Below are 18,617 nucleotides of genomic sequence, written 5' to 3' on the forward strand. Positions count from 1 at the left end.
TTTATTGCAATTATACCTAACACTTTTGTGAAAGCGCTGCTGTAATATTTGCTTTAATTATTGGGCCTACACCCAACCCTTATATGTGTATTGTATCTATGCATCACATAGCTGCTTTGTATACTGTACCTTTGCCTTATATACCAGCTTTGCATATTGTACCTGTGCATAACAATCAGTCTTCACGAAAACTTTTCAAACTAACTGGCCAGCCGGACCAGTGAACTTTCAAAATTTACTGGCCCACCAAAATTTTTACTGGCCCCTTAATTAAAAAAAAAATAAAATAAATAAATTTTCATAACTGTAAATTTATACATGTTTACGTACTTCAACTTTTGAAATGCCGCCATTTTTTATCCTTTGTCGCGTTTTGGTAAGTTGTTCGTTGGAACTACGCACATTTTACGTACTAGTTAATAGTTACTAGCTAGTTCCGGTTGTTACGTAATACATCCATGTTATAACAGGTTTATAATAATACAATTCAACAACATGTGCTTGTTCTTTTTATTTTATATATTAATGAAATTTACGCAAGTAAGACAGTTAAAAAATATATTGAGTGTGTATAATTTTTATAATCAACAAGCCATCGGACTTCTTGAATTTTGATTTTCACTGACCCGACATCAAAATTCACTAGCCTCGGTCTTCGGACCAGTGAGTTTTCGTGAAGACTGAACAATACCAGTTCTTTGCCTAGTGTGGCCATGACTAACCTGTTTTGCATAATGTACTATGTACTGATGCATGTTACATACTTTCTTAGAATGTTGTGACTATGTTTGACTTTCTCTGCGTATTGTGACTTTGTATGACTAACTTGCTTTGTGTATAGTACTGATGCATATGTTATATATGTATGACTAACTTGCTTTGTGTATAGTACTGATGCATATGTTATATATGTATGACTAACTTGCTTTGTGTATAGTACTGATGTATATGTTATATATGTATGACTAACCTGCTTTGTGTATAGTACTGATGCATATGTTATATATGTATGACTAACCTGCATTGTGTATAGTACTGATGCATATGTTATATATGTATGACTAACCTGCTTTGTGTATAGTACTGATGCATATGTTATATATGTATGACTAACCTGCTTTGTGTATAGTACTGATGCATATGTTATATATGTATGACTAACCTGCTTTGTGTATAGTACTGATGCATATGTTATATATGTATGACTAACCTGCTTTGTGTATAGTACTGATGCATATGTTATATATGTATGACTAACTTGCTTTGTGTATAGTACTGATGCATATGTTATATATGTATGATTAACCTGCTTTGTGTATAGTACTGATGCATATGTTATATATGTATGATTAACCTGCTTTGTGTATAGTACTGATGCATATGTTATATATGTATGATTAACCTGCTTTGTGTATAGTACTGATGTATATGTTATATATGTATGACTAACTTGCTTTGTGTATAGTACTGATGTATATGTTATATATGTATGACTAACCTGCTTTGTGTATAGTACTGATGCATATGTTATATATGTATGACTAACCTGCTTTGTGTATAGTACTGATGCATATGTTATATATGTATGACTAACCTGCTTTGTGTATAGTACTGATGTATATGTTATATATGTATGACTAACCTGCTTTGTGTATAGTACTGATGTATATGTTATATATGTATGACTAACCTGCTTTGTGTATAGTACTGATGTATATGTTATATATGTATGACTAACCTGCTTTGTGTATAGTACTGATGTATATGTTATATATGTATGACTAACCTGCTTTGTGTATAGTACTGATGTATATGTTATATATGTATGACTAACCTGCTTTGTGTATAGTACTGATGCATATGTTATATATGTATGACTAACCTGCATTGTGTATAGTACTGATGCATATGTTATATATGTATGACTAACCTGCTTTGTGTATAGTACTGATGCATATGTTATATATGTATGACTAACCTGCTTTGTGTATAGTACTGATGCATATGTTATATATGTATGACTAACCTGCTTTGTGTATAGTACTGATGCATATGTTATATATGTATGACTAACCTGCTTTGTGTATAGTACTGATGCATATGTTATATATGTATGACTAACCTGCTTTGTGTATAGTACTGATGCATATGTTATATATGTATGACTAACTTGCTTTGTGTATAGTACTGATGCATATGTTATATATGTATGATTAACCTGCTTTGTGTATAGTACTGATGCATATGTTATATATGTATGATTAACCTGCTTTGTGTATAGTACTGATGCATATGTTATATATGTATGATTAACCTGCTTTGTGTATAGTACTGATGTATATGTTATATATGTATGACTAACTTGCTTTGTGTATAGTACTGATGTATATGTTATATATGTATGACTAACCTGCTTTGTGTATAGTACTGATGCATATGTTATATATGTATGACTAACCTGCTTTGTGTATAGTACTGATGCATATGTTATATATGTATACTAACCTGCTTTGTGTATAGTACTGATGTATATGTTATATATGTATGACTAACCTGCTTTGTGTATAGTACTGATGAATATGTTATATATGTATGACTAACCTGCTTTGTGTATAGTACTGATGTATATGTTATATATGTATGACTAACCTGCTTTGTGTATAGTACTGATGTATATGTTATATATGTATGACTAACCTGCTTTGTGTATAGTACTGATGTATATGTTATATATGTATGACTAACCTGCTTTGTGTATAGTACTGATGCATATGTTATATATGTATGACTAACCTGCATTGTGTATAGTACTGATGCATATGTTATATATGTATGACTAACCTGCTTTGTGTATAGTACTGATGCATATGTTATATATGTATGACTAACCTGCTTTGTGTATAGTACTGATGCATATGTTATATATGTATGACTAACCTGCTTTGTGTATAGTACTGATGCATATGTTATATATGTATGACTAACCTGCTTTGTGTATAGTACTGATGCATATGTTATATATGTATGACTAACCTGCTTTGTGTATAGTACTGATGCATATGTTATATATGTATGACTAACCTGCTTTGTGTATAGTACTGATGCATATGTTATATATGTATGACTAACCTGCTTTGCATGTTGTGAAAATACATGTCTAACCTACTTTGTGTATTGTACTGTTTCAGATGTGTATGTTACATACTTTTTCTGTGTATTGTGACTATGCATGTTTAACCTACTTTGTGTGTTGTGACTCTGCATGTCTAACCTACTTTGTGTATTGTGACTATGTTTGTCTAACCTACTTTGTGTGTTGTGACTTTGTATGTCTAACCTACTTTGTGTATTGCTACTATGTTTGCCTAACCTACTTTGTGTATTGTGACTATGTTTGTCTAACCTACTTTGTGTGTTGTGACTTTGCATGCCTAACCTACTTTGTGTATTGTGACTTTGTATGTCTAACCTACTTTGTGTATTGTGACTATGTTTGTCTAACCTACTTTGTGTATTGTGACTCTGCATGTCTAACCTACTTTGTGTATTGTGACTATGCATGTCTAACCTACTTTGTGTATTGCGACTCTGCATGTCTAATCTACTTTGAACTTGTGTACTGTTTCAGATGCATATGTTACATACCTGCTTTGCGTATTGGTGTAAAATGACTATTGATGTCCATCCGACTATCACTTGGCCCCAGTGGATCTGAAAAATAAAACAAGTTTTTATAAGTATTGCTGAAGATCAAGGAAATACTGCATGCAGATATTATTCTGCAATAAATTGCTCCTTTCATCATCATAAGATTAGATAGAAACACATATAAAACTTAACAGGTGAAATAAGTATACCATTTATATGGGGTTTTTTCTGCAATGATCTATTTTCGCTTTTTCTGCAATATCATTTTTAATTCGCAAAAAATGAAACATGCAGAAATTATGTCAGCTATATTGTGACATACAAAAAAACAGTACCTTTTCTTGAAAAAAAAATCTTAAATTGTAAAAAATTAATTACGCAAAATAAAAACTGTACAAATTTGCCCCTTTTTCGCAAAATTTTCAACATGCGAAAAAAAAACAAACGGATGTACAGTATGACTTTAGAATGTAATGCTCATTCAGACAAGATAAACTAGTGCCAATGGCTTAGTTAAATAAGATATGAGCCCATCAAAATGGATTTCAAAACTCAGTAGTGATTCTTTTTGAATGTTAAATCAGAAAAATGTCTATGTCATGATAGTAAATAAACTTGTCATCATATAACCATAAATTTTCCCACTTACATAAATACCTGTGAGAATTTTCCTTTTCACAAAAATGATTTCTGAGAATTCACATAATATTCCAAACCCTGAGAAACTGTTAAACATCAATTTTTCTACATCCTTTTCCAAATTCTGAATTAAGCACAATAACAAATCCAGTTTTCAGCCATTTTCAGAGTAGATTCCTTCTCAGGTGACCACTCAATGCAGCAGGAGCAAAGTGAAGATTGACCAATTACAGAACATTTATACGCAATTATTCCCAAGTTGTTGATTGTGGTCAACTGATAAAGACCTAATATAAGGCCTTGTTAAAAGCTCTAAATGCTGTGTTTCAAAACATATGCATGTAGTACATTAATACTGCAATATACTGTATACAGGGAAATTTTTGCCCCCATTTTATTTTGGCCCCTTTCAGCTTGCTTTCTTTGGGTGAATTTAAAAGAGGATGAATTCAAAGAATACAGTATAATTTCTTAAACATAACTAGGACCGGCCGAATTTAAAATGGGGCAAAATTGTTTCCAAGTGTGAAAGGGCAAAAATAACACACTAGGGTGAAAATAACCATGTATACAGTATAGAGGAATATGTAATAATTTGTATACAACATAAGTACTGGTTGGTTTTACAAATGCACTTGCAAGTTTTTGCATTTGTACAGCCAACTCCTGCCAATATTCACCAATATAAGTTTGATAACCCTATAATAGGTACTTTATGAAGATACAGGAAACACGTATCTATTATACTTACTTTACAGTCATGAATAATCCAAACAGCGAAAAGACAAATATCCTAATCAAACCGTCATCAATATTAATATCTCTCTATTAATTAAAGCCTACTATTATTAACACAAAAGGATAAATTAACACAATTCTCTAAAACCCACACATCGTATTGGAAAACACCAGCACATAAAAAAATATACCAATCCTAGCTACGCTGTACCCAAACAGACTGATAAATACTTTGGAAATCAACACACATTCTATTTATGACACACCGGTTATTGGTTGTGCATGTATAACAACCGATCAATTTTGCTATCTTTAGAAAATTTCTCTTTTTCAATCATGGTCAATATTCCAGCATCAAAGAATGAAAAGCCACGATCTTGGTAAATAGCTGAGTTTTATCCGTTTATTCTGGGTGTGTGATATCTTGGTCCATAATCGTATAAGAACGAAATGAAATCATACGATGCTCTATGCCTTGATTGTTTAAAATTAGGTGTTATATATAGACTTTATTGAAGATTACTTCTTAAATTGACATTTAAAATTAATTCAATATACTTCAACTATGTAAGGTTAAGAACTTTTTCATTTAATAAGCTTATTTCAATAAGTCCGGCAGATCATATTTCAATTTGACCACCCTCAGAAATTTTGAGAGCATATTTCATTTTATATCAATACATTAATGGTACAAATTCAATCAGATCCCTGTAGCATAATCTATCCATCTACACAGTGTCATCAAATGTTAAGGTAAATCCCTCCTTGGATAAGAGAGATAACTCTCTCAATAATAAATGACTATTAACTGATTCTTTCATTTTCAAGACAAAAAGACATTTTACTGCCAACTTACGCCTCTATCAGAGGGTTACTTGCTCAGATTGTTTGTTATTTCTTTTGAAAAATTGCTAGTGTGTAACATTCCAAAAATTTTATGCATGAACAGAGGGAGGGCAACCTTAGATCACTCCTCTAAAATCATGTGACCCTCATCTTACCAGTATTTGATACTTAAAACGTTAGTTCACCACTGAACTACCTGTATCGTCCCTCATGGTGATTTTGATTTGTGTAAAAATGAAATGTGAAGATCTATCTATCATCTTTCCTAACAGTCCTGGATTATATACAAGTGGAACTCAACATAAGTTGAAATAAAGACTTTTCAAATTCACAATGCATTTGCTCCATCATATCACGATATATCAGACTTATAGTTCTCTGCATTTTTCATGAAATAAATTGCTCCAAAAATTAATTTCACTAAAAGTTACCTTTTTATTGCTAAGTTAGTGCTTTGCTTTTAAAAAGAAAAAAAGCAATATGGTATATAATTTTTTTTTTTACACACTGTCGACAGAAACCTTGCTTGAACTCTGTAGCCCATTATGTCGACAGCGGTTTCTAATTATCCTACTTTATCCTTCCAATGTCAGGCTAATAATATTCAAAGAACAGAGACCATTGTACTGAGTGTTTATTTCATGACTCCTCTTTGAAAATATGAGACAAATATGACATCATCGTTAATTGTTAGTGACAAAGTGCGAATCACACGATGACAATGTTCCTCACGTCAGCACGAAATAGATCCGCGTTTTTCTAGTAAACAGTCTTTTGATGCAGCAACATTATGATCAAGCTTTCCGTCAAATTTTTTATCCAAGATCGGCATTTTAAATCAAGATGTTTTCTTTTTTTTTTCTTTGACAAATAAATTCTAAAAACAATCTTGCATGTCATCAGGTGTATTTGAGGTACAAAACTGTAAAAATTTCTGATCTTAGCTTATTACCTGCACTAAATTATAAGAATATCGACATTACAGGTATGATAAATATTGTAAATATTTCCAGACCTGCACTTGCTTAGTAATCTATCTAAATTAAAAATCTATTAAAAGTACATACAGCTTATTTCATGTAAATTTTTATGATTTTTTTTTGTATGCAAACAATTGTAAATATATGGTCAAATCTCCAACTCTGATAATTACATTAGATACAAATCAAAATACCTAATATATACATAAACAGTGAAATCACTAATTTTTGCGGGGTTTCAATTTTCGTTGTTTTCAAGGATAAATGGAGAGACCCTCGAATTAATGACCACCACAAAATGTTAAATTTCAAATGCATAACTACTCAAAAGCATGAAATCAAATTGCTACAAACCCATATTTCTCTCTCTCAAACCTAGATGATCTGACCCCACGAAAATGTGTGATTTTACAGTATATGGATTTTAAGGACACCACTATTTTTACTACATAGGTACATATAGCTTTCTTTAAAGTATACTTGACCCCTAGTCCCCCAAACCTGTCAATGTGATGACTGATGTTTTATATTCAGACCACTCGTACAGAAATTGACAACACACTCATAAGAGGCTTATCATGAAGGCTGAGTAACCAGGCAGTGGCAGGACTCCAACCTTGTTATATTTATAGAGGCCACTGATGAAGCATTATGTAAACCCAATACTTTCATGTGATGTATTTACGGAGACATGCACTTATTCGGGGCCCCCAAAATATCTTGATTTTTTTTTTCTTTAATGACTTTCAGATGGAAATCTAATGTATGTATATACATAAACAACCCTTCTACATGTTGCAATATATATTCTGAAGCTTAAGATATTAATCTGAATTTCTTATGATCGAGATACAATTTGCAGCAAATAGTATAAATTATTTTTGCTTAGTTGTTATGTAAATAGGCAAGCAACTCATAGTGTTTCCCTAAAAAAAATAATGTATGGATTGGCACATATACTTTGTTACATATGTCAATTAATAATAATTTTCTTTACAAAACTATTTTTAAAAAAAATATCAATCAGAGTTTCAACAAACTGCACATTCTAAAATATGCAAAATTAAGGGTATATATATCCCCTTCCACATTAGTCACTGGTATGGCACATTGGTTAAAGCATCTGAGTCACGTACAGCTTGAGTAAAGACTGATTTTTCACATTACAGGTTTGAATCCCACTACAAAACCTGGAGACCATTTCTTTAGATGAGACTGTATGCTGGCACAAAAAAAGATCTCTCACTGCCCAAAGGCCATATTAGTGCCGAGTACAGCTCTTAATTTGCAGCCTTCCACCGACAAGAGCAAAAAATTCTTCAAGGGACTTTATACAAACAAACAAACAAACCTTCCTGAACATTGTGACTTATTACAGACAATGAAGTTGAAGTTTGTTCGAAATATCAAGTAACTGCATAAATAGTAACTGATTGTTTTCCTGCACTACAAAACAGCTAGTATTAGTGGTAAATAGATATACTGACCTTGTTAATTGTTTAAAAATTTGATCAAATACGTCAATCTCACATTCTCAATAAATATTTATTTTTGTAGCTTTCCACGAAAATCTTACCTCTGACATTTTGCGTCAGTATCAATTAGTCATAAGAAACTCTACACGAACTGTGTACAAATAGTACAAAAAGAAATTACGTTGGTTCAATCTATAGATATATTTACAGCTTTGTTGACCAATACAATCTGATAACTAAGATATATATGAAGTCTGGATAAATTGCCAATTAACTACGGCATTTCTCCCACTCACAGATATCTAAACCCAGCATGGTGTTAGGGACTTCGCTATAATCTCAGACAAAAATAGCATTAATAGACCTATTTCAGTCAAGGAATACACATACACAAGAAGTAATGTTTGAACAACCAAAGGACATTGTTTACCATTAGTTTAGCAAAGATCTGGATGAAAGGTTACAGGGCAAACACCCCCAATCATGGACCAAAAAAGCTTCAATACCAAAATAGTTACATGTACTTGTATAATTCTGTTCAGTATCTAACGGATAACTAAATAAAAGGTACACAAGATTTACAAACCTGATAAGATCTTTGTATTTAACCTTAAATTTGCTTATACAATTTACTGATGAAAGTTTCCTATGATTCTTAACAGTGCCAAATATTTTTAATTATCAAAATTTTTATATGTAGATCAAACTCCCAAGGTCAAGGCTAGGGGTAAAAAATCAAGGTTCATGTATTTTTGGAGATGGCCTTCTCACGGGTAATACACACGTCATTATGAACATCCTCTCGTCTCTCAATTAAATTTATCACCAATAATAAAATTTTAATAAGTATGGTAGGTCAAACTTCAAGATCAAGGTCACAAGTAAAAAATTATAGTACATACTAAAGATCTTATAACAGGTTATATAAATATGAAATATGATTTATAAACCTGATTTACAAGAGAAAGAAACACTGACAGACAAATGAAACTCAATGTCTCCTCTCTTTCACAAAAGAGACAGACAGAAATATATAATTATTTATAATATCAATCATAGTATCACTCTTTTGTTTGTATCATATCATCTGTCCTTAAAGATACATCTACTTAAAATAAGAGTAACTTTGTGTTTCCCTAATGAGCCTCTTTCATTAAAAATTCTAACGTAATGGCGGCTGCCCACAAGGCATATTATTTATAATATATATCTGTCTTCTGAAATTTATTTTTATTTCAGAAATTACGAAGATTAGGTTGATAAATAGGAATATTTTCTTTCTCTTAATTATTCTGTCCAACTTTCCATACTTGAACCAATTTATAGTTATCATAAACTTACATGACATTTCTAATTTTACAAGATAAAGCTAAACAGCAGCACATTAAAAATTTCATTCGACACATCTTCAATATTATAGACTTCTTACAATCAATTATTAATATTTGATTACAACCCCCCTATCCCACGTACCCCTCGTAGAATGAAATTTTACTACTATTTTGACTTTATGTTTTTCACTGATTTGAGACAGCGCCCATTGTTTACCTATTTCACAGCATTTCTCTGAATCTTCTGTCTTGGGTAGTCCCCCTTGTTTGAAGCCGTCAGCCCTAAATTCCTCCTGTATCGTGGGCAACACTTTGGCCAACATGGCGAAAATTTCCGTTATTTTTCACATTCACAAAGAAATTGAAATTATTTCCTTTTTCTCACATATAAATATTTCAAAATTTATACTCCTAATCCAGTATACGCACAAGAAAAATTCGTTATAGACCTATCTAGAAATATTCAGTGAATTCTCATCATAAATCACACTTCAATAATAATCCTCTTGATATTAGGACTATGTAGGTCAACTATTTTTTTCCTCCCTGTTTCTATTTTTAGTGACTGGTAGAAGAGCTCAATTATGCTACATTAAGTGTGTTGCTCTCCATCAGAAATCTATTTGTCTGCCTCCCCAAATAAACATGCCCTGGCTGTTTAATTACACGGGCTCATCATTTCCTCAGTATTAACGACACAGATTCCTGTATAAATAGATACAACTCCGCTATCCAGCTTATTCACTTTTCAATACTCCTTTAACATTGACACCAAGTTAAAAATACACACATCAGCTCCTCTGGCCAAATCACTTTTAACGTTGCATGTACTTATATATAAAGCCAAGCCTTCTAAACACAGAGATCAGCAAGTCTCACAGTCCTGACTGTACATAGCAAGAGAAATGTAAATTTGTAACAAAAGTCATAACTTATACTTTTGTCACACCAATAGTCTATATGATATTTTCACTGAAAAATTAATCATTTTAGTAATACTAGAAAAAAGCACATTCATATATCACTTTGACACACAAACTGCAGCTAAAATCCACTAAGGAAATATAACACAATCCACAGGCTTCGTACAAAACACAATTAACATATAATTTCTACATGCAGAGAGAATAAGATTTTTTTTTGCTGGTATAAGCCGAGTTATTTTTAAATATTCTCCATTGTTCTCCATGCTCGATTGTCAGGTTTTCATACGACCTGAGAGACTTTCCAAAAATAGCTTCCGTTTTACAGGTGTTAGTAGCCCGCGATATTAAAAAGAACTTAATATTATAAGTATTTAGGGATGAAAGTTACTTAATATGCATAGAACTACTCGCACAATCAAGTGACTACATATTAAACTCCTCAGAACTTTATAGATAGATATTAATTAGCATTCATTTACATGTCCTACCTACACAAGTAGACATTTTCACTGTATTTAGCATTATATTTTTTTCCAGTAAAGATGACTATAAATCTGATATTCATATATCTAAACAAATGTACGTCAAAATCCAAGGCAGAAAAAAATTAAGAAGATTAAGGAATAATAATGTAGGACGGTATTAAATTTATAGGTGTTTGTTCAGAACTTCTATTTTTACCAAGTCAATGGATTTTTTTTTTTTTGTCTTTTCTCTATCCAAATAAATTTGATTATCTTAAGTCCCTAATTTTAAGTTCAAATTAAAGGTTGAAAAGTTCATCATTTCCTGGTTTTCTTATATTCTTATTTAGAAAACTGTTCCTCTCCTTGACTTGCGAACCAAAGGGTTAACGTCTCTTTCTGAACTACATAATAGTTTACAAATTTTATAAATGCTTGTAAAAACACACCATACAAAATAAGTCTCGTTCAGTCTTGAATTGAATTCAACAATCCCTTAATTATTCAATTTTTAATATCTAATGTAAATGTTTTTTCTTTGACTTATTAATAAGACCTTTCTCCACTTTTAATTTATAGCCTGATCATAGGAATATGGAACATAAATAGTTAATTATGATTCTAAAGTTGTCAAAGTCCTCTGTAAGCAGGTAATTTGACGCCAAAGATTTTGTACTAAAAACATTCATATAATAATAATCGTTGATCTGCCAACTTAACAACTTATCCTTTGCAGGAATTACGGAACAACAAATACCTGACAAAATTCCATTTTCATTTTTTTGTAATTTGCAATATTCCCTGTATTCTAACACACAATGATTAATAACTGTTTCTTCTGCATATGTCAATCAAGACTATAGATTCATTAAATTTCTGCATATTGAGTGTGTACTTACAAATGCATCATATGGAATCAATAAAAATTATTTTTTGACACTACATCTGATGGATGTATAGAATCCTTAGACGTCAGATTTTCTAATGTTGCACATTGTAAGAGTATTCGTAACCTTTTACTGTTTACGAGTTTGAAACTCTTAGGTGGAAAAACAAAAAAATAAGAGGATATGGTATCACATTCTGTCAATTTTTTCACCTACTCAGTAAGCCAAATACTCAAGGCCATAAGTTTTTTTTATGTTTATTAATATATACTAAGGAATTGAATATGGCTACCTGCATGAGCAAATACACGTACCAATAATTCCTGACTAATTTACTCTATCAGGGAATTTAGGTAATTCAAAATTTGGGTTATGTGAACTATAAAAAAAATAGGTGTAATATCACAGGTACTGTAATTTTTTTTAAAGTGTTTATTATATATTTGTTATATAGTACAGGATTTTGCATCCCTGATATGAACACAGGCACGCGCCCCATATTACACACCCTTTATTTCACCCTTTATTACACCTTTCCGGAACATCTCTGTACTTTTCATTTAAGAAATCAATTTAATTTTTGAAGATTCATGAGGTTATGATCTACGACGCTTCATGCTGGCATATTTCATGAAGCTCGTTAACATTTCATGATAAATATGCCGGCGTGAAGCGTTGTAGTTCATATACCTCATGAATCTTCAAAAATTAAATTCATTTCTTCTATTTACATTATTTTCTGATGAGTAGCCACAAATTTATCCCATTCAACTGTCATTTTTAAAGCAAAACAGTTTGCACTATAGTTTTACGTCAAGTACGGTATTATGACGTGACAATGGAGATATTCATGCGCATGCATGGTAGTTCATAAGAAAATGAACAATGCTCCTATCTGCAAAGAATCTTAAGGAAAAATATTTGGAAATGTAAATATATGGAGTTAGACGACATCACAAAGTAAACTTTTTTCAAATATATAATAAAAACCTCTGGCCTTTGGCTCTCAGTCTGATATTAGATTCTCGTGTTGATATGGGATGTGATACAGATTTTGCCCTGACTATTACTCTCTATTTATGTATGCGTCCTCAAGGCACGGAGAGGATAAGTAAGTAAGTCCAAGTAGTGTTATATGGATCCGCAGAATCTGAATCAGCCCTGCCAGCTAATATGGCTATAACTTTGTGACGTCTTGGCATATTTAAAAAAAAAAAAAAAACTGTATTAAATTACAAAGTAAGTATAAGTAAAATAAAGATCCACACAGCTTTTTTTTTATCATTTAAAAAACCTGGTTATGAGAGATATATTTGATGAGAAAATATAAGGGTAGGTGTGAACATCAGTTAACCAGATATTGTAAACTGAAGCCGACAGACAAAGGAATTTTAACAATTCAGAATTTCAGCATTGGACATTTTTTATACCTGCTTAATTTTCAAGTATTTCAAAAAGAGATTTTCAATAAAATTACTGATTTTCCACCCTACAGTCTAATTAAAATAAGCCCCTATGCTTTATTAATTATGCTGTAGCATCTAAGTTAACATAATCCCATTTGATGTCACAGCAGAATGAATGGGATATACGAAATAATAAAATGCTGGGCCTAATTGTTTTAGCTGGGCCGGATTTTCTCAAAATTCATTTAAAACAGAGTTACAGTGAGCATCACTGAGCATTACAAAAGTCATAAAAAAGTTCTTCATATTTTCGGAATTCTTCTCAAATAGAATAAACGGAATAAAAAAATTTACCAGGTAATTCAAAACTGCATTGCATATTGTCCTTAAATGGGCAAGCAACTGATTTAATGGCCCCCAAATCATAACTTTCAAGATGATTTCCAAAACTTCACGTAAAAAATTTTATTAATAGGTTTAGAAAACAACATTCCTTTGAACAAAATAATAATTAATCATCTGATATTTATTTTACATGTTAGACAGCTGTTTATAAAATGATTAAGAACCCAGCAGATCAAGACTTTTCATCGTAACTCATTTTCCCATTACGTATTATAGCGTGCATGTCAAGTAAACGGATATGGACCTCATGAGATATATAACATGAAATATATATATCAACTTATAGTGTTGACACATACAAAGCCTTCCCCCTAAAAGAAAAGCATAAAAATAGCAGAAATATTAAGGGTCCAGACATGAAATTTGAAATAGGGATGGGTCAGCTAAAAACAGTCTTTCTGGCAAAGTGAGGATCCAAACTTGAAATTCTAATAGCAAAGGGCCAGCTAAAAACTATCTGGCAAACTTGGTTCCATTTTAGCTACTACAGTGAGTTTCATTGTCTGGAAGCTCTAGTCCACAGAGATATCATCAGGAAATCAGAAGTACACCATAATTCATTGTGCGACTGACCAAGTTGTCGGAGATGTGGGTTGCGATGATACAAAAATAATCGTCAGGCTTCTTCAACATCATATGAAACCAAACTCACCAAGCCCAGCAGCTATATAGGGTAAATATCAAATTTTGACTTACATCAGTGACAGAAATCAGAGCCAGTAGTAATGATACTGCTCCGGATGAGAAAAATTGGCAACTTAAACAACACTAAAGATCCACAAGATGTAAAAAATGCAAGTTATAAACTTGACACTAAATAAAATAATTCCCTAACATATTCTTGAATCAATATTGTTGGGTAATTGATTGAATCCACACCAAAGTTAATGACCTTGATGTTTGAGGTCAGTCCTGGGTCAAAGATAAAATATAATGGCAATTTACCCTCCTCCTATCTCACCCCACCCCCCACCCCACTCCCCATGCGTAAATTTCCATTCAAATGAGTAAATGTACAGGGATTTTTAAAAAAATTGCGTTTTTAATCTTCTTATCAAATGTAGGAAATAAACATGTACAAAAAAAATTTAGAAACCATCAATTTTAACGTGTTTAAGCAGATTTCCTTGTTCACAAATTATAAAAAAAATTATAAATAAATTTATACATGTAATTGTATTTAATTAATATCATTTATTCACTGTAAATATAAATAGACTCATTTAAATTACATTTCCTTCCTTTTTACTCCATCTATATTAGGTACTCAATATAATTTTTGAGGAAACAAAACCGTCACTGCCAACTAGGTTATGCTATAAATAGAAGTTTGATCTCTTTTAAAACCAATATTTCCCAGTCTGCTCGACTACCATTCCGCTACATCACAACAAAATCAGAGACAAACTCAATTGCGCTTCAAGAGTGGTTCCAAAATAGCAAAACAAAATTTTTTCCCCCAAAAAAAATTCTTAAGAAATTTTATCTTATATAATTATCTTAGTTCACCTGTTGCAATTTATTTTCTTCCCAAAATTTACTAGAAATAATAATATCTGCTACACATGTAGTTTATCCGAATCTGGCTGTTGATGGTCAGTTCCTGCTATTGAACACTAAGATTCAAAGGACAAATCAGGGGGCTTAATTGAGGATGGGATACAATGATTCCAAAATTAGCCCTGTCAACTAGAGCTGAGGCATCAAGGAAGAAGTTTTCCGAGTGAATCTCTTCAGTTTCACCAATTAGGTCTTAATTTTTAGCTCCCATCTCAAACAGGAGTGACAATATTCACAGAACTGAGAATTCATCCTTGTTTCCATTGACAGAGAGAAGACAGAGATGGAAGATGGAAGAGAATTCCACAATAAGTTGTTCCTACCAGAAAAACACAGCGAGGGGCAGAATTAAAGTATACACCTCACAATATCCAAACATGCATTAAGCATGTTAAGACTAGATTGGAATAAGCCTGCAAGCAATGTTTAAGCTATAAGCTCCACCCAAATTGATCCAGTTCACCATTATTATAAAACCCCTCCAAACCCCCACTTCTGTGGAAAAAAAATGACTTGTGCCTCGAACACTCAGATGAACTGAAAAAAGGTTCATCTAATGACAACTGTACAAATTACAACTTTAGAAAGAAGATTTCAATCTCTATTCAAATGCTTCAGCTTAAGATAAGCAGAAACAAGAAATATTTGTAAAAATCATTATTTCTTACGTAAAAATTACCTTACCCATTAATTAATCCTGAAGCTCTAAGGAAATCTGTAATCTTCCCATCAATCATGGGTATTACCTGTACCCAATGTGTGGGCTGCCACAAGGGCATCTGCACTGACAGACATATAGACATGAGTTCTTACTTGCCCCCTGTTAAGCTAGTGCAAAAAAACTTTTTGTTCAGTAAGTCGTCCCTTTTAAGACAAGGCCATTACGTGGGTAGGTTCTATATGCACCTACATCTGTAGCCAGAAAACTTTTAAACATTTCACTAACTATCAGCACTGTTCAAAAATTCGACTTATCAATTTCACAAAAGAGAACACAGCAGTTCCTTTATTTTCGAAACACTTGGTAGACGGGAGAATTTCTGGACAGAATTTTTACGTCAGCGGTGTCTGATAAAGTCTCGGTAACTACGTAATCGCTCCGTCTTCAAGAAGAAAGGGAAGTTGTTCTCCTGATCTTAGAGCCCTAATTTCCCCTCCCTCTCCAGCCATAAATTGTGATCAACTTTCACATTCCTCTTGTTATATTTTCATTAAACTTTCCTGATTGACGCAACTTAGGCATAAGAAGATGTTATTCAGATCATCATTTTTTTTATTCGGAGATTGTGTCTGTCATATTTGATAAGAGATTACAGTGGCAACAGGAGCAAAGCATGTATAAAGCCTTGTTGTTTTCATTTCTGGTGAAAAAGAAAAACTTTTAATCTCCCATATAACAGGGTATCCTATTTGATTGTGTACTTCTTCAATTAAATTCTTGGTCCAGTCGTGGTTCACACTTGGTTGTAGTGTTAATTTTTAATTTGTTGATCTGGGGAAAAAGACAATTACACCAAAAAAAAAAAGAAAAGATTTTATTAAAAAGAAAACTGAAAAATTGAATTACTGTAAATCACTTTTTATTGAAAAATTGAATTAGCATAGTATTCCTTAAGATTATATAAAGCAATAACCAAAATGAAAATTTTTCTCGCTAATTTGTCGCGAAAATAAGGAAAATTTAGTGATCTACAGTAGCATTACTGATATTTCTTTTTGTTAGGATTGCATCTACAATCTTTAGTTTGATCAGATATGTCACTAAGCAGTGCAAAGAGTTCAATGCAGGCCAGACTTCTTTGAGCATGTTGAGTGTACTGGTCCTTGAGAATTACGATTTGTCTATGATTCATTATGAATTCTCTTTCTTCTATCAACCTCTTGACAAATGTTTTAACAGTAAGGAATAACCTTGAATCAAAATGCCTTGATGCAAACAAACAGACTGTAACAAGCTTCAGAGCCTACAATTACGTCAATACGCACATTCACTAGTGCATATACAATGTGGGCCACTAATAGGGTTTTTCCAGTCCACAGCTGAATGGACCTGAATATAAACTAAATAATTCAAATTGATTTTACATGTATTTGTTGATATGGCAAATCTCCCACTGAGGGGGATCAGAAGCTGGTCATTTAAGTGCAAGGTCAGATAAGTATATAGACGTAACTAGTACAAATTGGATACTTACATAGTAAATATTCCTCAGACATCCTGCGTGCCAGCGTGTAATAAACACTCCCTCGAAAAAAAAAAAAAACCTAAACTCCCATCATTCCCTCACGAAAAAAATTATTTTGTTTCAGCAGGTGTAGATCCTTAGAAGATTCAAAACTTTTCATCGGCAAAATTCCAAGAAATTCCAAAAAAAAAAATCTGGAGAGCCTTTCTTCTTTTTCCTCCCTGCCTTCCCTTGCCCCTCTAGATGAGGATTTTATCAGAAGAAGACACAGTTTGAAAGAGATCCAAGCACAGATTCAGCCCTAAAACGAAAAATTTGAGTTCTCCCCCAACAAGATAATCAGTGATCCCCTCCCCATAAGATGAATTTAGTTAGCTGATCTTCTACCAAAAGCTTTTGCCGACTTAATCTTGCCTGGGTCTTGGCACACTCTACCAGCTAATAACCTTAAAATAGACACACAGCTATCAGCCTCATGTAAACAAGCTAGGCTTTCTACTTCATTTAAAAATTTCACCGTGTATACAATTCCATTACAGTGTTTGTATTGTGAGGGGCCACAGTCTAAATTCTACCTGGAAATGCCTCTTCCAAAACACTGACCCTGTTAATCCTTTGTGTATATAAATATCAAACTTTTACTTCATATACATACAGAGCTATTGTGCTTTTGATAAAAAAATTTTCTTTAATTCATTTAGGCTAGGGACTTAAGACTCCACGATTAATCTTGGAACATTTTCCATAATCACAAAAATAAATTCAAATGTATATATCTCTTGCCAAACTTTTTTTCTCCAATGTTAGAAACTGGACAGTAATTCTTTACATAACTATTTCATGAATAATGTTTAATTTATTATTTCGAATTTTATTAAAATGATGACCAAGATATGCTACTACTGCCTTTTCAATTTTTACAATGATCGAGGTGTGAATTAGGAAAAGCAGAGTCTTGTCTCTCTACGTCACCCAACTTCTGAATCCGTTCAGGTGACTGAATCCAAACAGGTGAGTTTACTGGGGCAGAACAAGTACAATAATTTTTACTCATCAACATATGAGAAATGAAATTGCACTTTTCCTTTCATGGGCTCCACCGCAAAGGTTTTTCCCTTCGTCTGTC

The 18,617-nt window shown here is 32.4% G+C and overlaps 1 protein-coding gene and 1 long non-coding RNA gene across 2 annotated transcripts in view; both read right to left on the bottom strand.

The window, feature by feature from the left end:
- Positions 1–715, bottom strand: part of LOC134239283 (histone deacetylase 4-like) — a 39,369-nt gene extending 38,654 nt beyond the window's left edge. The window contains exon 1 of the mRNA XM_062721463.1: positions 627–715. Coding sequence (XP_062577447.1) covers positions 627–715 — 89 coding nt within the window. The remainder of the gene's footprint in view (positions 1–626) is intronic.
- Positions 716–3,640: 2,925 nt separating this feature from the next.
- Positions 3,641–18,617, bottom strand: part of LOC134239251 (uncharacterized) — a 32,607-nt gene continuing 17,630 nt past the window's right edge. Inside the window, exon 4 of the long non-coding RNA XR_009986190.1 lies at positions 3,641–3,711. This is a non-coding gene — a long non-coding RNA (uncharacterized LOC134239251). The remainder of the gene's footprint in view (positions 3,712–18,617) is intronic.

This window comes from Saccostrea cucullata, unplaced genomic scaffold (assembly GCF_032062105.1).
Source record: "Saccostrea cucullata isolate Sc308-1 unplaced genomic scaffold, CSIRO_AGI_Scuc_v1 ctg317, whole genome shotgun sequence".
Classification (NCBI taxonomy): Eukaryota; Metazoa; Mollusca; class Bivalvia; order Ostreida; family Ostreidae; genus Saccostrea; species Saccostrea cuccullata.